This window comes from Callithrix jacchus, chromosome 16, assembly GCF_049354715.1.
Source record: "Callithrix jacchus isolate 240 chromosome 16, calJac240_pri, whole genome shotgun sequence".
In the NCBI taxonomy this organism is placed as follows: Eukaryota; Metazoa; Chordata; class Mammalia; order Primates; family Cebidae; genus Callithrix; species Callithrix jacchus.
In genome coordinates this window covers 3,890,534-3,913,230 of record NC_133517.1, presented here as the reverse complement: position 1 = coordinate 3,913,230, position 22,697 = coordinate 3,890,534, and the positions used below count along the sequence as shown (strand labels likewise).

The following is a 22,697-nucleotide window of genomic DNA, read 5'->3' as shown; positions in this document are numbered from 1 at the left end:
GAACATTTTTTCTTTTTTCTTTTTTTTCTTATGGATTTGCGTATGTTGAACCAGCCTTGCCTCCCCATGGAGCATTTTTTCTATCACACTTCAGAAGTGGCAATGCCCCCAAGGCTAGTACTAACTGGCTTTATCACTCCCTGACATGTCATGATTAAGCATTTTCTTATTTGCTTTATGGTTTGTCTTGGTCCCACTCAAATCAAAATTCCAGGAGGCAGAGATGTCATCTGCTTTGCTTAGTGCTATGGCCCCACACTGGAAAACCGCCTGGCATGCCTCAGGCACACAATCCATTTGTTTGCTTGAATTCCTACTATGGATATTTCTATGGCCCCCAAACAAAACCCTTTCTGAAATAGTAGTGCATATATATAGTCTTGAACTTTGCTTGAAAATGTTTCCACAGTTGAAAGTTATTTGTATTTGTTTAAAAGAAAGAAATAGCTATAGGTATGTGTGGGGTCAGTGTAGGGGGAAGACAGTATCTAATGGGACTGGGATGGAATGAGCAATCCTCAATCATTCATTAGAAGGGGACTCAGAAGTCAGGCCAAAGATGCTATCATCCATATTAATGAGAACTAATTGAACAGTTTGGCCAGAAACTTCCCCTTCATCTGACAAAATGTGCAGGACTAATTGAACACATTTTACGAGACATTTTGCTGCCAGATACCATTTCCCATAATGATCTGCACTTTTTACCTCTCCCTAGACAGGATACTAATACAGTATACTAGGGCATATAAATAGAAGAGCAATTTTAAGTGACACAAGTATTCCCTTTATGGTGAATATGGTGGTCACATCCATATGAGTCCATTCTGCTACTTTATGGCTTTTACTACCTGAGGGATTTGGGAAGAGTGGAATCAGTTGCAGTGCAGGGACACAGATAATTAAATAGTGAAACATAGCACCTATGAGGAAGGCCAATCATTTGCTTCATTTGATTTTATAAAGAGAAAGCTGAAAGGCGATTTCATAATAGTCCTCAAGGATATAAAAGGTTACTTTTTAAAAGTGGTGACCACCTGCTTTTCATTACAATTGAAGAAAGATTAAGAAAAATATTAGTATCAACGTCTATGTGAGGATAAAGTTTTCAAAAAGGAAGACTGGAATGTTGAACAACAAACTCTGCATGGAAAGCATTAAAGATTAAGAATTGTAATTTCATTCTTAGTAGATATTTAAATGTGAAAGTGTTTGAATTGTTTTTTGAATGCAGGGCCAAATGACTAACCGTAATTGCTGCTGTTTGTGACCCTCTGATAACACCATTGACATAAACAAGTAGTATTTCCCCCTCACTGGATAGCCATTTCTCTGGAAACCTGTATGTTCTTTTCCTGTAGGTTTTCTAAGCATGATTTTGAGCACTTTTTTTTTTTATTAAGATGCAATTAGACTCAGAGACAGAATATTAGAGTTAAAATCTGGAAGATGAATCTCAGAACTATTAATTCAAACTGTTAATCTCACTAAGCAATTTTGAAAGCAATCTATTCAATAACATTATAAGAAATTAATCTTGTTTTATATATCTTTTGTTTGTTTGCTTTTCTGGTTCTAGGAATGCTAATTTATGGTAGTAAATATTCTTTCTATTTCAATAATAATGTCTTAGGAAAATTCTGTCTGATGTCAATCAAAATAATAATAAATACTGATTTAAATATCTTAAAAAATTCAAGAATGCAAATAAAAGACAATGATAAAAAGAGTTTTTATGATAATTACATTCTACATATGATCTATCCACATTCTTAAAAAATTATCATATAAAAAGTATTTTCTCTTTTAAGGTGCAAACCGTTTTTCCACATGTGCAACTTATCTTTACTCAAATTCACTATTTTAAATAAAAACAAAAGTACAGCTTCACTTCTCCAAGCCCAGTGGAAAGCTAAATCTAAGACGTGTAAGTTAGTGAAAGACATTAAGCCATGATGTGCAGACTGGTTTAGCAGATGAATCAGTAAGGATGCTGTAAACCAAGGGGCATGTTAGAAGAACGAGAACAGGGTTGTGACCAATGGATTCTCTGCTTATGACAAATATAGGAAAATAACCTTGCTTTTGCTCCAAGATATTGGTTAATGTATTTACGTCTGAAGGAGATAAATTCACGTGACATGAGAGACACTGCTAGAAAGAACCATGCCGTTTAGACTACCAATCCTCTAAGGTAATTAAGATGTTTAGGAATTCAACCATTATCTACCTTACGTAAGCCACTTCGCCCCCGTAGATTCCCAAGCCTAAAAGCTAACCTTTGAGTATGTTTTTTTTTTTTTAATTTTTTATTGGATTTTAGGTTTTGGGGTACATGAGCAGAGCATGCAAGACAGTTGCGTAGGTACGCACATGGCAGTGTGCTTTGCTTTGCTTCTCCCCTTCACCCACATTTGGCATTTCTCCCTAGGCTATCCCTCCCCACCTCCCCCTCCCACAGAAATGATGAGTTTGTGTCGTTTGTAGGGACATGGATGAATCTGGAGAACATCATCCTCAGCAAACTGACACAAGAATAGAAAATGAAACATCGCATATTCTCACTCATAGGCGGGTGATGAAAAATGAGAACACATGGACACAGAAAGGGGAGTACTAAACACTGGGGTCTATTGAGTATGTTTTTTAACTCTGAAAATGCCTGCACTGATTCCTAGAGAGATAAAAGAAGTGGTCAAAATTTGCATTCAACCTTAGGCTGAATGTCTTCCAAATTAACATTTTTAATTTTTAGGCCAGGTATTAATAGCTTCTAAACTGGGAAAGTAATCAATGCATTGGAGACCTGTTTCCCTCGTTAGATAAATTAAGATTGTAGCCAACTTTGGTGGATTATTTTAAAGATTGAAGTAGAGATGGCATTTGAAGAATATGTCAGTTTATATAAGGGTTTATAGTTTCCTAAGAAGAAGAGGAAATTTAAACTTGTATTATTTTTTTCCTCAGATAAATCAACTAAATCTCCGGAAAAAAAATAATTTGCGTGTATAAATGTTAATTTGATTTTTAAAATAACTTTTTAAATGTTATAAATGTAATGAATTTTACTTACAATTATTTCAAAATTTATTTAAAATTAATGATTGTGAAAATAACTTACTCTTCTCAGTAGTTAAAAATATTTTCAAGAATAAAGTGGTTTTATGCAATTAAAGTTGTCAGCTTGAAATAGTCTATCACAAGTGGTAGAAATATATGATGAAATAGACTCTTGTAAGCTTCCAAGGAGCCAAATAGCAAAATCGACATGACCTGCACAAAATAACAATGAAAAAAATTCAAAACATATGATTATAGACAACCATGAAACCACACAGAAAGACAGCGAGACGAAAAAAGAAAAATTAATGAATCAATTATTAATTATCAATAATAAATCCTTAATTATCAATACTAATCTTGAGTGGAAATGGATTAAATTCTTCAATAAATGAATGAATGGATAAAAAACAAAACCCAACTATATGCTGATTACAACACATGTATCTCCCTTTTAAGGACACACATGGAAGAAATAGAAAAAGGCATTCCATGCAAACAGAAACTAAAAAGAATCAGGGGTAGCAATACTTATATTAAACAAAGTAGATGTTGAATCAAAAACTATAAAAAGAGACAAATAAGGACATTATATAAATAAAGGGGTAAGTTCTTTAAGAGTATATAACAATTACCAATATATAAATGCACCCAACAGTAGGGCATCTAAATGTATGAAGGATCTGAAAAGAGAAATGAATTACAATATAATAATTATAAAGACTTCAATATTGGACAAATCATCCAGACAGGAATTCAATAAGGAAATATTGAATTTGAACAGCACGTTAGACAAAATTAATCTAATGGACATTTGTAGAACATTCCACTTAAAAGCAACAGAATACACATTCAGCTCAAGGATACATGGAGCATTCTCCAGGATAAATCATTTAAGCCACAAGACAAGTGTCAGAAAATTTACAAAAATTAAAATCATTTCAACTGCAATAATATAAAACTAGAAATCAATAACAGTAAGAATTTTATGAATTCACAAATATATGAATATTAAACAGCATGCTCATAAACAACCAATGGGGCAATAATGAAATTCAAAGACACATTTAAAAATTCCTTGAGACTAATGAAAGTAAAAACATACCATACCAAAACCTATGGGATACAGAAAAAGCAGATCTAACAGGGACATTTATATCAACAACCACCTACGTTAGAAAAGAAGAAAGATTTCATAAAAATAACCTAATGTTACACCTCAAGAAACTAGAAAAGTAAGAGGAAACAGCCCAAAATTATTACAAGAAAGAAAATAATAAAGAATATAAATAAATGAGAGACTAGAAAAACAAAAGATCAAACAAATCAAGAGTTATTTTTTTGAAAAAAATAAATCATATTGACAACCTTTAGCTAGACAAAGAAAAAAGATAAAAGACTCAAATAAATAAAGTCAGGGATTAAAAATGAAACTTTACATCTCATACAACAGAAATGCAAAGGATTGTAAGCAAATTTATGAAAAAGTATATGCCCATAAATTGGATAACTTATAAGAAATAAATATATTTTGGGATGCATACAACTTTCTAAGAACAAACGTTGAATAAATAAAAATCTGAAGAGACCGACAATAAGTGAGGAGACTGAATTTGTAGTAAGAAGTCTCCCACCAAAGAAAAGCCCAAGGCCTGATGGCCTAATTGCTGAATTCTATCAAACATTTAAAAAATAACTGATGTCAATTCTCCACCAATTACTCCAAATAATTCATGAGGGAACACTTCCAAACTTTTTATTAGGACAATGTTATCCTGATACCAAAGGCAAAGACATCACAAGAAAAATGATTATAGGCCAACATGCTTTATAAACATAATTGTGAAAATCCTCAACAAAATAGTAGTCAAACCTATTCAACAACACATTAAAATGATTATTTACCATGATCAATTGGGCTTATCCCTGGAATGCAAGGATGGTTTAACATTTGCAAAGTAATAAATAGGATACAACACATTAATGAACTGAAGGACAAAAATCATATAATCATTTTATAAAACACAAAGCATTTGATGACATTCAACATTCTTTCATGATTAAAATAAAGAAGAAAGAAAAACTTCCAACAGATTAGTTATAAAATAAATGTACTTCAATGCAGTAAAGACCATATGACAAGTCAAAAGCCAACGTCGTTCTCAACAAGGGAAAGTTAAAAGCATTTTCTCTAAAACCTGAAACAAGACAGGAACGCCCACTGTCACCACTCCTATTCAATATAGTGTTGAAAGTCGGAGCCAGAGAAATTAGGCAAGAGGAAGAAATAAATGGAATGCAAATGGAAAAAGAAAATGTTAAATTGTCCTTGTTTGCAAGTGACATAATCTTATATGTTAAAAAAAGCCCTAGAGACTCCTCTACTCACCCACATACACAAAAACTGTTAGAAATAAGAAAAATTTTGTAAAGCTGCAGGATACAGTATCAACACACAAAAATTGGTAGTATTTCCTTACACTAACAACCAATGTTTTGGAAAAAAAAATCAAGAGAACAATGCCATTTATAATAGATAAACAGAATACTTAGCAATAGACTGTTTCTGACAGTCAGTTATATGTTATTACTGAGTAGATAAGCCAAAATATTAATAGCATTTATTCCTAAGTGAAGGAATTATGAGTGACTTTTAATTTTTGTCTTTGTGTTTTATTTCTTATTTATTGATTTATTCCTAGGAGGTACAAGTGTATATTTCTTACATGCATATATTGTTTATTGGTGAAGTGTGAGGTTCCAGTGCACTTGTTACCCAAATAGGTAAAATTTTAATCTTTGCTCATCTTCCACCCTCTTATCTTTGGAAGTCTTCAATGTCTATTATTCCGCTCTATGCGTCCAGGTGTACCCATTGTTTAGTTCCCACTCATGGGTGAGCATATACAGTATTTGACTTTCTAGTCAAAGTGTTTGAGTTTATCGGTGAGAATTTACAGTATTTAACATTACATTTTATATAGATATATGCAATGTTCATTATTCAGCACATAGGTTGATATCATATATTTGTTATTGTGAATAGTGCTGTGATAACTATATGAGTGCAGGTCTTGTTTTGATAAAATGGTTTCTTTTCTTTTGGGTATATACCCAGTAGTGGAATTGCTAGATTGAATGGTCGTTCTATTTTTATTTCTTTGAGAAATCTCCATATTGTTTTTCATAAAGGTTGTACTAATTTGCATTTCCACCAACAGTGTATAAGCATTTTCTTTTGTCTGCATCCTTACCAAATCTGTTGTTTATGACTTTTTGGTAGTGGCCCTTCTGACTGAGATATGATGGTATCTCATTGTGGCTTAAATTTGAATTTATCTAATGATTAGTGATATTAAGCATTTTTTCATATGTCTGATGGTCACTTGTACGTTCTATTTTGACAAAATGTCTATTAATGTCCTTTGCCCACATTTTTTTTTTTTGAGATTCTCACTCTGTCACCCTGAGAAAAAGTCTCACTCTGTTGCCCAGGCTTGAGTGCCATAGCACGATCTTGCTTTCCCTGCTTTTTAATGGGGTTATTTGTTTTCTTCTTGTTGAGTTGTCTGAGTTCCTTGTAGATTCTGGATATTAGCCCTTTTCCAGTTTCATGGTTTGCAAATATTTTTTTCTCATTCTTGGGTGGTGTGTTTACTTTGTCAGTTGCTTTTTTGTTCTGGAGAAGTTTTTAATTTAATTAAGTCCTATTTGTCTATTTTTTGTTGTATTTGCTTTGAGAACATGGTCTTAAGCATTTGCCAAGGCCAATGTCCAAAAGATATCCCTAGGTTTTCTTCTAAGATATTAATAGTTTCAAGTCTTACAGTCTTTAATTCATCTTGAGTTGTTTTTTTATATGGTTAATTTTTTTATATGGTGAGTGATAGGAGTCTGATTTCATTTTCTGCATATGGCCATCCAATTTTCCTACCAGCATTTATGAAATAAGTTGTCCCTTAGCCAGTGTATACGTTTGTTGAGTTTGTCAAAGTTCACTTAACTGAGGTATAGGCTTTATTTCTAGGATCTTTCTTCTGTTCCATCAATCTCTTTGTCTGGTTGTGTGTCAGTACCATGCTAATTTCGTTACTACAGCCTAGCACTCTTTGAAGTCAGGTAATGTTATGCCTCCAGCTTTGCTATTTTTGTTTATGATTTCTTTGGCTAATTTGGGGTCTTTTTTATTTTTGCTCCAAATAGAGGAATTGTCTATTTCCTCTTGGCTTTCTAGTTTATGAGTATATATGGATGAAGGTGTTGTCCACATCAATTTTAGGATTTATTTTTTAATTCTGTAAAAATCACATTAGTATTTTGATGGAAATTGCATTGAATTTCTAGATGGTTTGGGGAAATATGGTTATTTTAACAATATTAATTCTACTGACCATGAATATGGGCTCTTTTGTCATTTTTTGTGTCAACTATCATTTATTTTTTCAGTGTTTTGTAGAGATCTTTCACCTCCCTACTTAAATATATTTCTGGATTTTTTGGAAGTTATTATAAACAGCATTGCCTTCCTTTCAACCGCATTGTTGTTGCTGTGTAGAAAAGCTACTGAATTTTGTATGTTGATTTTGTGTCATAAAACTTTTTTGAATTTATTCATAAAATCTAAAAGTTTTTTGGTGTAGTCTTTAGAATTTTTTGAGATATATATTATATCATCAGCAAATGAAGATAAATTGACTTCCTTCTTCTAAACAATATATGCATGTAAGAAATATACACTTGTACCTCCTAAGAATAAATAAATAAATAAATAAGAAATAAAACACAAGACAAAAATTAAAAGTCACTCATAATTCCTTCACTTAGGAATAATTGCTATTAATATTTTGGCTTATCTACTCAAAACATTGGTTGTTAGTGTAAGGAAACACTGCCAATTTTTGTGTGTTGATACTGTATCCTGCAGCTTTACAAAATTGTTTTCCAATTCGGATACATTTGGTTTGTTTCTCTTGCCTGATTGCTCTGGCTAGTACTTTATTACTATGTTAAATAGGAGTGGACCTCCCTCTCATATTCTGGTTCTCACAGGGAAAACTTTCAACTTTTCCATTTTCAGTATGTTGACAGTGGGTTTGTTATAGATGACGTTTATTATTTTGAGGTGTGTTTCTTCTTTAACTCATTTGTTGAGGTTTTTGAGCTTGTGATCTTATGAAATGATGTGAAATTTTATCAAATTTTTTTTCTGTGTCTGTTGAGGTAATCATATGATTTTTGGCCTTAATTCTCTTTAGGTAACATATGACATTTATTTGTTTGCATATGTTGAATTATTCTTGCATCTCTGGTATAAAATGGAGTTGATCATAATGTAGTATCTTTTTTATGTGTTGGATTTAGTTTGCTTAGAATTTTTTGAGAATCTTTAAATCTGTGTTAATCAGCGATATAGGTCTGTGGTTTTATTTTTTTGTTGTTGTGTTTCTGCCTGGCTTTGGTATCAGGGTGATACAGGCTTTGTATAACAAGGTAGGGAGAAATTGCTTTTCAATTTTTTGAACTGTTTCAGGAGTGTTGGTACCAGTTCTTCTTTGTACATTTGCTAGAATTTGGCTGTGAATCCATCTGTTCCTGGGTTTTTCTTTGTTGGTGGATTTTTCCTAGAGATTTTTTTAAATTGGATTTTAAATTCAATCTTGTTATTTGTCTATTGACGGTTTCTATTTCTTCTCGATTCAATCTTAGGAGGTTGCATGTTCTCAAGAATTGTCTATTTCCTCTAGGCTTTCTAGTTTGTGAGTATATATGGATGAAGGTGTTGTCTCAGTGCTGCTACCCTGACCAAGAGGAATGAGATGTGATCTGCTCTTGTGTCCCAGTTTTGGTGGGCTCACCACCTTCCCAACTTTGTCAGCAGGTCTGGCTATTCACTTAGTGTAGTTTGCTTCTAGCTGGCAACACAAACGGCCCCAGGTCTTAGGAGTCACTGCCCAGCTCAACACCATACCGCCCAAGCAAATCCCCTCCTTCTCTGGTGAGGGAAGGGGGTGGAATGGAAGATGGGGCAAGCCTGGTTCCAGCACACTAATGGCTGCAGCCCATGCCGTACTTGATTCTCAGTTCTGGCTGTGGGAACCTCTTTCTTGCCTGAGCACCAGATTCCCAGGACCCAGCTAGAGTCTCTTTAATGCCAAAGGCTGCCACGGCTGCTAGGTTTATGGACTATGCGCAGCTTGCAAAGAGCTAGGATCAAGAATGGTGTTCTGCTGTATGTTCCCAGGTCTAGGGAATGCCTGTGATACTTACCAGAGCAGTTACTTCTTACAGTCTCCCAGCCACTTCCCAAGGTAGATCGAGGGCTTGGAAGGGTCAAGATGCCCTATTCTCTGCCAGTCCCCAAGGTAGATTCAGGACTTGGAAAAGTCAACCTGTTCTCCTGTGGCCTGAATTACATGATTCTATACTAAGAAAGTGGACCACAGAGAGATACTCACTCACCCTCCTCCATGTTGGGCACTCACTCTCTTCTCATTTCAGCCAATCCCAGCCACACATGCTTACTGCTCTTCTTTTTCTGGTCAGATTCTGGAGTTTCCTTATGTGATTCTATTGAAATACTGTGTTCCCTTTTGGATAATATGTTTGTAACAAAATAGTGTCTGAGGTGGATCTTAATCAATTAGAGGTTTAGTTTGCTAAGGTTGAGAACATGCCTGGGAAAAAAAAGCAAAACTCACAAGGAGATCGGTACTCTGTGCTTTTTAAAGAAAGGTTTCTATGAACTTCAATATCTAACAGGGAAAAAGCAAACGGGAAGGAAGAAAGAAAAAAGTCTAGGTAGGCAATGAGGTATGCAGTCACAGTCTCGTTAGGCTCTTATTAATGTGCAGGAAAGCTACGTTTTATGTAAAATAAAGTAAACATTAATTACAGCTTTTTGGGAATGGAAAAAAAAGGCAGTTTTTTGCATAACTTGCTACCTAAGCTTAGCCCTTTGATATAATGAGTTTGGGATCCCAAGATTTGATTTTTTTTTCATATGTGCAAAGTGATTGTCTATGCACTGTTGTTATTTTTCTAAGTGAATGAGGTACTCTGGAAAAGCATCCAGTCAGCCATCTTGAAAAAAACAACTGTGGTTTCTTTGGAATATTGCCTTATAAATCTGAGAGGTGTCCAGTGAAGGACAGCATGTGGTTATCAGTCTACAGAAAGTGCTCAGAGCACTTGGAAAATTTGAAAAAACAGAAGATACGTCTGGAGAAGCGAGAAAATTCATAAAAATGCAAAAGATGTGTTCTTGATGTGTTTAGCTATTATTCTTATTATCACCATTATTTAATGATACTTTCCAATTAGCAAAAAAGTATGCTGGAGGCTATTGCTTTTACATGGGCATCAGTTACACTTTGACCAAAATAGAAATGCTTGCAAAGAGCAAGCCATAGAAGGCAAGTTAGGAAATGATACATATGTTTATCTACATTTATTTTATTGAATCAACACTGACAACAGAAATACCCAACATTAATTAAGTACTTCCATGTTTTAGAGACTAAGCAAAAAATTAAAAATAGTATATTATTTAATCATCAGATCAATTACTTCCACTTTATTGATGAGTAAAGGAAGCTATACATACGGTAATCAACTTGCCGAGGATCACCTACTAAGTAAAAGAGAGGAGATTCAAATTGAAACAGAATTCTGAAGCTAGAGCTTGTGTTCTTCTCACCTTTTTGTAGCTCCTGCATGTGTGTGAGTGAGAGAATGAGGGTGAGAAAGAGGAATATCTACCTTCTTATTTATACCCATGTGGATGATCATGTGTAATATGCGTTATTCTACTAATGCTTCTACTAAATGCCAGTCTCTATGAGTATCTTATTTAGTTTTTCAGTTAACTATATATATTATTGATTGCATATAACTTGATAATGACCGCGATCATAAGGGAACACATTCTTTTGAAATGTCATAGTCAGGAAAGGTAGAAACTCTGGTATAAGAAATCTAGTGTCAATTATTTTAGATGATTACTTTGAAAGTAGATCTTTAAAGTGTCTGAGCAATAGTCACTTTTCACTAAATCTGATGACGGATCGCTTGCTTTTTATGCAGTTTCTCCTTGTCCCACTCATCCACTCTTAGCTTTCTAAAGCTTAGAGTCCGTGCTGCCTCCTTCTTACATAAAACCCTCCAGTGGCTTTTCCTGGCAGGTGCATTCAGGGCATTTTTAGCAGGATCACCTGGTCTTCTTCAAGCTTGCACCTGATTGCTGTGCACTTGTCTTTAAGTGCTTGATGGTACTACGCTCTCTCCCCACAATACAACTTACCCCTCCTACTTTCCCTCCAGATCATTTATCACTCCTTATTCTGCTTCCTTAGCATGTTACCCCTATAGCACTGTCATATGCTCATTATTTTGACATATCTCTCTTTCTCACTAAACCGAGACCTGGATGCTCACATGCCATTTGTGGTGTCAGTTCATGAGAAGTATCTTATAAATAACAACATCAAATGGCAACAAGTATTCAGAACTGCTGAAACTATATTTGCAGAGTTGAACAGAGGATACTTTGCCTGAGAGAGTCACCAGTTGGGTAACACAATAGAAAATCTTAAATTGAGTTTTTAAAGAGTAAATGTGCAAAGTTTTGCCGAGAGAATACAAAATCTTCATGAAGGCCATTTTAAGATCTTATTGCTACATGTAATTTATGAAAAGGAAAAAAATACCAAAATTTCTGACCAATAATGACATTAGATAACTTTTTTATTATGAGGAAGACTAAGGCCAATTTAATAAACCATAAAATTGGCGAAATTTCTGGAAACTGCAATGCTGACTTCTAGTTTTTGTTCCACTGTTATCAATTTAAAAAGCTAATGTAGATGTTGAAATACCTGCAGTATAAAGAAAGGGTATAATGAAATTTTTGCTGTAGTAGCTTGTCATTTTACTGTGTTCAAGTCCAAAATGTACAACCAGATTATCATCCCATGTCCTTCCCTGGCTTCCACTCTTAATGTTTCTGCCACCTTTTATTTGAATTTCTGGAATGCCCCACTTGCTCTTACTTCAGGCCCCAGCCAGCTCCTTCCACTTTCTGGAAAGAACACCCTTTAGCTACTTTTTATCTTTAATCTTCTAGCTGTTTTCGCCTACTGTTTAAAATTTACTTGGTAGAAAACGTTTCTCTGGCTTTTCAATCTATCGTGATGTAATATCCCATTCTTATTATTTATATATTTTGAGATGGAGTTTCACTCTTGTTGCCCAGGCTGGAGTGCAGTGACCCAATACTGGCTCACTGCAAACTCCTCATTCCAGGTACAAGCAAATCTTCTCCCTCAGCCTCCCACATAGCTGGGACACGTGCCAACACACCTGGCTAATTTTTGTATTTTTAGTAGAAACGGGGTTTCACCACATTGGACAGGCTGGTCTGGAACTCCTGACCTCAAGTGATGCACCTGACTCGGCCTCCCAAAGTTCTGTGATTACAGAGGGGAGCCATCATGCCCAGCCTCTTATTTATTTTTACATAATGGCACTTATAATAATTTGTACAAACATGTTTACTTATGCGGTTATTATCTGTCACTGTTGCCCCTCTAGACATTATAATCCCAAAATTGCTAAAAAGTATTTACAATCAGTTTGTCATTGGACCGAACCCACAAAAATACTATGTTTTTATTTGCTCTCCCTTCAGAGAGTAGGAAAATCAATAAGCACACTGTTTATCATCCTTTTAGCTTTCTGAGCATCCACTGGCAGCAAGGGTCGGAGTTAAATTCTACAACCCTGGGAGTGACTGCCTTCCGTTAACTCTCTTCCAGTGATTATAAGAATGCAAGCAGGAAATAAGAAAAATATTATTTTTAAAACACTTGCCAAAGCAGAGAATTTCATCTAACATTTTGGGTGTTTAACAATTATACACTTATATCCCTCCTTATGAGAAATGATTAAAGATACCAGTCATTAACCCTGTGACAATTTTCAGTACACTACGTATATACAGCATATATACTCTCATGAGGCATTTCACAATGGAGATGTATTCCAGGAAGTGCCTCTCGGTTAGATGATTCTGCTAGTGTACGAACACCGCAGAATGTGCTTATACAACCTGAGACTGCATACCCTACTGTGCAGCTGTGTTATACAGCATAGCTACTGCTCCTAGGCTACACACCTGGATAGCATATAACTGTACTGAATACTGTAGGCAAAAGTAACACAATTGTAAGTAGATGTTTAAACACATCTACATACAGAAAAAATAAAGTAAAAATACAGTCTAAAAGATTTTAAGAAGTGGCACACAGGTACAGGGACCTTACCATGAATGGAGCTTGCAGGATGGCAGCTACTCTGGTTGTCAGTGAGTGAGTGGTGAGTGAATGTGAAGGCCTAGGGCATTACTGTACAGCACTACAGACTTTATAAATACTGAACGCTTAGGCTACACTGCATTTATAAAAGGTATTTTTCTTTCTTTGATAATAATTTAACCTTAGCTTACTATAAGAGTTCTTACTTTACAAACTTAATTTTTTTAACTTTGGACTTTTTGTAAAAATGCTTAGCTTAGTTATGCAGCTGTACGAAATTATTCTGTATTCTTATTCTATTATTCTATGTGTTTGTCCTACTTTTAAATTTATAAATTTCTTTTTCTTGTTTTTTTTTTAAATATTTTTCTTAAAAACTAAGACAGAAACACACACATTAGCCTAAGCCTACACAGAGAGAGTCAGGCTGTCCAATATCACCTCTTCCACCATCACATCTTGTCCCACCGGAAGGTCTTCAGGGACAATAACATGCATGGAGCTGTCATCTCCTATGATAACAATGCCTTCTGGATACCTTCAGAAGGACCTGCCTGAGGTCTTTATAGTTAACTATTTATTTTTAATAATTAGAAGGAGTACACTAAAAAATCAATAAAAGATTAATACGGAAAATCCATAAACCAGTAACACAATCTTTATTATTATTATGTACAATACATCGTGATTGTATGTGCCAGCGTTATACAACTCTCAGCATAGCAAGTTTGTTTATATCAGCATGTTCATGCCCACGTGAGCAATGCATTGTTCTATGACATTACAATGGCTATGGCATTGGTAGTGCATGGCAAGTTCTCAGCTCCATTGTAAGCTTACAGGATCACCATCGCATATGCGGTTCATCATTAACCCAAACGTCCTATGTGACACATGACTGTATGTAAAATGCTATCCCTGACATGCTGTACTGGGTTACTCCGTTTCATAAATTATTTACTTCACTGCTTTTTCTCATGTTAACCTCTCTTAAATTGGAATACATATACATTTGTGAACACTTTAGCTGAAAACTTCTGGTAAGACCAAGACATTGCCCACATCAAAGTTGTCTTTTTGATGCAATAAAATACAGTTACACAAGTAAGGTAAATGTGTTGTCTTTTTAAGGAATATGGCTGTAGACAAGTTAGACTCATTTCCTTATTCATATCTCATGGAGAATGTTTTAGCTTACTTAAAAAGTTCTTAAAATTTACAAACATGTACATAAGCATTATTTGATTTCAACATCGTAACGGTTATGTAAGGACGAGAGGAGATAGTGTGTCAGCCCTTTGTACGGTAATAAACCAAGTCTCTTATGTTAAAAGATTTGGTCGTTATACTGTTAGTAAGAGTTAATGTCAGAAACACTAAATTCTAATTTATGGACATGTTTCAGTGTAAAGATTGATCTCATGTTAGTTATTGGCTTTGAAGCCTGGAGTTGTGGAATAATTTTTAATGAAGGCTTGGTGAAGTCACACAATGTTAATCTTTTTAACTGTGGCTTCCGCACCTTGCTCCAGAAGGGAATGGCCAGGTTAGCAATGTGAAGTGATGTGTGCCAGCTTGTGTAACTCCAGGTTTTCATCAGGACAGTGACCTGCTGGACCGGAGGAAACACTGCTTCACCGTGCAGTCGGAGTCTGGGGAGGACCTGTACTTCTCAGTGGAGCTGGAAAGTGACCTCGCCCAGTGGGAAAGAGCCTTCCAGACAGCAACCTTTCTAGAAGTAGAACGGATACAGGTGAGAGTCTGCAGGACCGCAGGATCTGTGCCTCTCTCAAATGCATGACAATTCATTCCAAAGTAGTATAAAAATACAGTTCTGGGAGTCTTGACCTCCTCAAAGACATTCCGTCATTAGCCATTTTTGTTTAGTGATTAGTAATACAGCTCTGAATAAAATTTTAAGTTTTCCACAACTTGATCATTCCAGGCTATTTTCTACTACTAATCAAAAATATATTTCTAATTTTAATTGGACATTGCTCTGAATTCAATCTAATATAGAAAATCCTCTGATTTAATTAATTGTTGACATGGTCACTTCCTGTTTGCCAAATATGACTTCCTCATTTCCAGCCTTTTGGCTTCATTTACTCACAATGCTCTTTCTTCTAGAAAGGCTTACCTTTGTCTCTGTCATTCAAAGCCACAAAGAGTTTTTGGAACTTTTTTCTAAAGGTCATATCGTCCAGGAACATGTTCCTGATTTCCAGCCTACCCTGTCCAATGCTTGCCAATACTCCACTTACAACTATCCCGTTCTAACGCTCTTCTCACTTTTGAATACAATGTAACCTACTTGTCTATTTTTTTAAGGATTGCTCACGCTCAGTCTGTGTTGTATTGGAGTGACATGTGCTTATCCTTCTCTGCACTAAATTATTGGCTGTTTGGAATTATCTTATTAATATGCCAACCAAAGTCCAGTGCATTTTACACATTATGCATATTCAACAGATATTTATCGAACTTTGTTTCTTAACTGTGATGCTACACCCCAATCCAATACAACACAGACTGAGTGTGAGCAATCCTTAAAAAAATAGACAAGTAGGTTACATTGTATTCAAAAGTGAGAAGAGCGTTGTTCGAACGGGATAGTTGTAAGTGGAGTATTGGCAAGCAATGGGCAGGGTAGAATGGAAATCAGGAACATGTTCCTGGACTATATGACCTTTAGAGAAAAGTTTCAAAAACTCTTTGTGGCTTTGAATGACAGAGACAAAGGTAAGGCTTTCTAGAAGAAAGAGCATTGTGAGCAAATGAAACTTTATAGAGCCCTCAGCACCAATTATTCATGAGACTGTTGAACGGAAGAGTCTCCCAAAGTTGGTTCTGTGGCTGACCTCAAATAGACCTGTGGACAAATGGAAAGGTTATCATGTGCTTGCCACATGCAGACGGACCCATAAAGCAGGATCTAAATACACACATGGACACCTAAGTTTGAAAACGAATATGGCATTGACTATACTGCTGTGTTTGCCTAAGAGAGGGTTGTTGGATACATGTTTTTTCAACATGTTGAACTGATTTCTATCTTCTGACTACAAACCTATGTAGTCAACACATCAAGTTGCACCAGTATGACATTACAATCAGGGAAGAGGACAGAGAGAAAACTCCAATTACAGTTTTTAAAATTGTTTACTTGACTCTTTTCAATAACTCTGCTTTTATCTTCAAGTATCTAAAAAGTCTTAAATAGGTAAGAAATTTCTACAATTTAACTCATAGAACTTCATAAAAAGATATTATAATATCAAAAATGGAAACATCAAAAGCATATTAAATATGATTTTACTTCAAGAGTCGAGATTCTAGACCATTTAAAGTATTAAAATATATTTTAATTGAATGTAATTTAATTCAATTTGTTATTTAAATTGATAGTTTTAGGTTTTTTAAATTATTATTTCTCTGCAATTGTTCATTTCACTTGGAAACAACTACATGGTAATTTTAACATTTTGGTTTCAATTTAGTACTTTTTAAAGTTTCCTGATATTTATAAACCAGATAGAGATAAAATCTTTGAATCTGGGCCTTGTATTCTGTAAACTTTATCCAAAAAATACACTGCACTATCTCCTTACCCATTCATAATGACAATTTAAGTTAGGTGTCAGAAGTGAAAAATAAAATATTTAATGCCTTTTTAGCTCTTATTTGCTCTACGTATTTTATAACTCCCTTTTGTTTACTGTATAGGACATCAATGGCTGAAGACTTTCATAGTGTTATTTTCAAAATTCAAGTATGTGAACATATTTACATAAAGAACGTTACATGTTTTTCTTCTATATTCTTAATTTAACACTTTCATTAAAGTTGGTAGGAAATTAAATAAAGAAGGAACATCTGTTCTACTGTAAAACAGGTAGAAAAAAATCAATCAATTGACTTTTTGTGTTTCTCATTTGAATTTCCTTAAAAAGGATAATGTATTTATTGGTTTTTCTCTGTACAATTTGTTTTTAATGAAACAAATTAAACAAGAAATTAAATATTTCAATATTAAACCTATGTTATGTATATTCATGATGTGCTATTAATATTACAAATTACAGAACTTGACACTATATATAAATTGAAAATTCAGTGAGTCTCAATTTATATCACATCTATTTGTTTCAATTTAATGATTATTGAGAAAATCTAATTTGTGATGCTGAACTTAATAGAAAAATTTGAATGCACTGCACCGACTTTGTTTTCACCTGACATTTTCATGTTTAAATGACAGTACTTGAAATTAGCAAACCATTGTGTTTAAATTAGGAGGAAATTTTATAGCCTTAAACATTTCTTAATGTTGATAATAGTTTTCGTAAAGTGCTAATGGGTGGATGTAAGCATGCAAAATGCTCATGTATTAAACAAATATAATCACTCCCAGAAATGGACTTTTGAGGCTCATTATGTTCTTTAGTCTGCTGTTTAACAAAAAGTAACTCTAAAAGACTATTTTTGCATTATTATAATTTTTCTATGCTAATAAGGCTTAAACACATGAATGTAATTTTTGGTAAAGACAACTTGATATATTTAGTCATGATTACATTCAGAATGGGATTCAATTAATGTAGTTTTATATACAATATTATAAAAAGAAATACAATATTAGGATAGGTGTTGAAAATTGGCCTCAGATAATAGTCTCTTCCTTTCTCTCTCTCTCTCTCTTTTATCTCATACATAAATCATAAAGATTTTTCATGACTGGAATATCCCACAGCAAATTAAAAGTAAATGCAAATAAGACAAACTTATAGATGGAAAAATACATAGTGTTGCATATAAACCTCAAATTTTTATTATAAATTCTAATCATATCCTGTTTTGTTTGTATTTCAGTATCCATATTTACTAGTCTTTCCAAAGTATTTATAAAAGAAAAATTATTATGAGATCTCATTGTGAAAAGTAACTGCTTATTGATTTTTAAAGAATTATCTGTAGTTCTAAACAAATACATTGGAAAGTGGTAAATATCTTTAGTAATAGCTTGTGCGGTATGGAGGACAGAGAGAGACTCTTACGATACATTCTTCTGACTTGGTTACTGAAGCTGTGTTTGTGTGTGTGAGAATCTCTTTTAATAATATCCATTAAGTTGATATTGTGAGAATTCAAACACTACTATTTAACAATAGTTCCTTTTTTTAGTTTACTGAAAATGTGGTGATACTTGGCTACATTGTATAACAGCTTAACATAAACTTGCCCACACCTACATCTTTTTATATACCACCTTTATTGTCAATATAGCAAAGACAGATGGTGTAGCACAATGTTCAGACAAAGCTAGGGGAGCAGGATTGGAACCTCGGCGAGGCAAAACCCAATACTCTCAGCATCTGTTTCCTTAACATTAAAATACTGATAATGCTCCCTTCTTTATACAATGATTGTTCATATTAAATTAGATATTGTATAAAGTACTTATTGGAGAAGCTGCCGCATAGTTCTTGATATTGAGATTGCATCAGTAACATAAATAGTAATCGTACTTTCTGTTCTGTCTAGTGCAAGACCTATGCATGTGTGCTAGAAAGTCACCTCATGGGACTCACGATTGACTTCAGCACAGGATTTATCTGCTTTGATGCCGCGACAAAGGTAATGTGCTCAGCTCACCTCTGAGACACATGCTGCAAACATCCTAATTCAGAAATGATTCAAATGCCGCGACAAAGGTAATGCGCTCAGCTGACCTCTGAGACACAGGCTGCAAACATCCTAATTCAGAAATGGTTTAAATACCTTATAACTCTTCTCAGCACTTTGTCATGTCAATTTAAGATCTTCGTTTTTGTCAATGGAAGATAAATTATGCTTCCATGAACAATAGTTTGAATTTTTAATAAAACAAATGTAGAACCACAAAACTATACCTATGTGGAAGGAAATCTATCTATGTACTAGCTAGCTAGCTATCATCATTTTACCTTTTCTTAAAATACGACTTTATAATTGAAGTAACATTTTCTTTCCCAAAAAGCAATTCAAAAAAATATTATACTATATCTGCATCAACTTCTGCAAGATAAAAATAAGGAACAAAAGATTGTTTTGTTATCTTAAAAAAAAATACAGCTGATATGTTAGAATTATTGAATGGTGAAAATTTAAAGTTTAGTTTCTAGCTAGGGAGTATAACGTGTACAAACACTTTACTTAATAAGGATTATGCTCTACGAGGTGTTCTTTTCCCGAAGTATGTGTCTCTAGGAGTGATCACATTGCACGACAAAGGGTGCCTACTTAGCCAGTCATACCCAAACAAATCCAGCTTTGATGACTGTGGATGGAAGCCAAAGCACTCACATTAGTATCGTTATTTTTAATTGGAAATAATTGTAAAGTTCAGCTGACCCCCATTCAACCGCTCATCTGCTTACAGTCACTGCTACAGTTTGTGACTTGAGGCTCTTGTCATTATGGAAGACATTCTCTTCCTCTTATTAGGACATCGGTTCCTTAGATTCATTCCATTTTCCCCTTCATCAAAGCAGGGCTTGAGTATAAATTGATTTGTTTTTTCTCACGAATTTTAAGGATTCATGAACAATCCTTTACTAGAACACAAATATTTTACCTAGAAATTAAGTAATGTGTAGGATTTTCTAAAGCAGATGCCAACAAAATCAAGCAGTTATACAAATGTGAAAGGAGGATGGAGTGTAGGAGACAGTGGGGGGTGCATGATTTGTGAAAGATCAACCTCTCATGGGGGGGTCCAGGTAGGATGCCACCCTGCGCTTATTCAGCTTGGGAATCTTCGTGACTCAGCAGCTGGCATTGCCCTACAACGTCTCACAGTATTTGAAGACTGTTAGTATTTATTTTTAACATTGTAAAATGAGCACACATTTGCCGGCCAGATTTGGCTATCTAATGTGTTGCATTTGCATCAGGACAAAAGAATACTTTGTGAATAAGGAATTTTAAACGCCACTTACTCTTGAAAACTCTCAAATGAGACGGCTATGCACTAGTCCTATTACTAAAAATTTTTTTATATTAAAATGCTCATCAGATCAAGATAGCCTCCTGAGTGTTAAATTACTTTAATAAATTAACTAACTGAATTATTCAATAGTTAAATAAGTAATAAATTAATCTTATAAATAAACTTAGAAACAAATTATTTTGGGAAGCCAAGGAGGGCGGATCAGGAAGTCAAGAGATCGAGACCATCCTGGCCAATATGGTGAAACCCCATCTCTACTAAAAAAATACAAAAATTAGCTGGGCATGGTGGCGTGAGCCTGTAGTCCCAACTACTTGGGAGACTGAGGCAGGAGAATTGCTTGAACCCGGGAGGCAGAGGTTGCAGTGAGCTGAGATCCGCCACTGCCCTCCAGCCTGGCACCTGATGACAGAGGGAGACTCTGTCTCAAAAAAAAAAAAAATAAAAACAAAAAATAAATAAATTACACTCAGTAGAAAGGTCAATGTCTGATTTTAAAAAGAAAATGCAATTCCCAGAATTGCCACCAAACTCTATTACATGAATGTGAGTCTTACATTAGCAAGTGAGAAAAATAAAATTCACATGAATGTAATTCTGAGTGTATTAATCTATTCTGAGTTTGTTTTAAGGCTGGCTATGTCGGTTTTCTGTTGGCTGTGCATAACAGGGGAGAAAATCATGACACCAGTGTCCTATTCGATATTTCTGTCTACTTCCGCTGGGTGTTCTGGGAATGAGTGAACAGTCAGGAGTGTCTAAGTGAACGATTACGATGCCATCTGGGGCAAACGGTTTAGTAGGAAATGAGAGTTAGATGGGTCCAAGCTTGACATTCAGGAAACACCAGAGGCCTTCAGGAACAGTAGTTGCTGTCCTATGTTCTGATTATGTCATCGGAAGCATCTACCTGCAAGGGAATCTGAGAACTGGGAGAGGCTAGAAGGAATCTATACACATTAATGAAGAAGGTCATAATACCCATCACAGATTATGACACTTGGAGAATGAAAGTAGGAGCTATTCATAGTTCTGTCAGACATAAAGAGGAGGCCGGGCGTAAATGGAGATTCCTGGCAAATCACGGAGCTGGGGCTCTCTGCAAGAAACTGGCACCCCTTCATCAGATGAACCTGGAAGTTATTTTTAAATAAGACACAAAAGATAATTGTAACTTACAAATCAAAGCACGTTTTTTTCTAATGGTTTATTAAAATAGTTAATATCTAGTCATTTTCTAGCTGCTTTTTGCCAAGCGATATGAATGTGAAAAATACCCTTAAGACTATATGTCCCACAGGTTTTAAATATTTGGATTCAGAAGAGTTTCTCCTTTAGCTGAACGTGCCTTGTCCTCGTGCACTTCATCCTGGTCAAGTCCTCCAACCTCGAAGTGACCGCGAAAGCAAAACCAAAGTCTTGTGACAAAGTAGAGATTCCAGAAAAGGGGTGGACTCGATTCTGAGTCATTAATCGAGCTCCATATAAAGCAGATAATGTGTTGTTAATACACCGACAATGAAGGAAAGAATTGCTGCGTCTCTTATGTCAGGGAATGCGAGTCAGCATGATTTTATGTTGCACTGGAATGCTGAAGGCTTGGACACAGACAGATGTCTGGGAATGTCAAGCTAATGCTCATTGCTGTGACCTGTGCTTGGAAGTTCCCACAGTAAGTTATGACCCTCGACTTGCCGGAGCACAAGACATGTTAAATAGCATTCGGTTTCTTATACTTCCATTTACATTGGCAGCATATCAGGAGGTGATGCATTCTTCAGTTCCCGTACAGTTGCTGGGTGATTTCCTCACAAGTTCATTACTGTACGGCTCAGCTTGTTCTTTGCAATTCTAATCCTTATTAATATGTAGCCTTTTCAGTGTTAGAAAAGGGTATTCTTATTATTATGTCAAAGTATAATGTTAACTGTACTTAGATAATTTACATCGCTAAAAGCATAGTCTTGTATCCATTATATTGTTTTAAATATGTGTATGTGCATTAATTAATTATATCTAGTTATAGAGTCCCCAGTTAAGCAGAAGCCTCAGCAGTGGCATCTCCAAAACACCCATTCAATTTTTAAATAGATCTTCATTGAATGCCGGCTGTCTCTTGAGACACACGGGAGGGCATATGCGTCAGTCTTCACAGATATTTCATTTCAATTGAGGCCAGAAAGGTGAAACTATCCTGACAGGTATCTGTAAGGGAGGAAGGACATGGAATTTGAGGGCAGAGAAGGTGAGGATCATGCATGTGGGTATCTAAGAGCCACATTTGGAAAAAAGATCAAATTAAGAAATTTGGATGTGATTCTAAGAACAGAAAACCT

General features: G+C 35.0%; 1 protein-coding gene across 7 annotated transcripts in view; it reads left to right on the top strand.

The window, feature by feature from the left end:
* SNTG1 (syntrophin gamma 1) overlaps positions 1–22,697 on the top strand; it is a 924,527-nt gene that overhangs the window by 833,183 nt on the left and 68,647 nt on the right. For all 7 annotated transcript variants that reach the window (XM_017965333.4, XM_035276805.3, XM_054246489.2 and 4 more), the window contains 2 exons: positions 14,971–15,123; positions 18,915–19,007. In XM_017965333.4, coding sequence (XP_017820822.2) covers positions 14,971–15,123; positions 18,915–19,007 — 246 coding nt within the window. The remainder of the gene's footprint in view (positions 1–14,970; positions 15,124–18,914; positions 19,008–22,697) is intronic.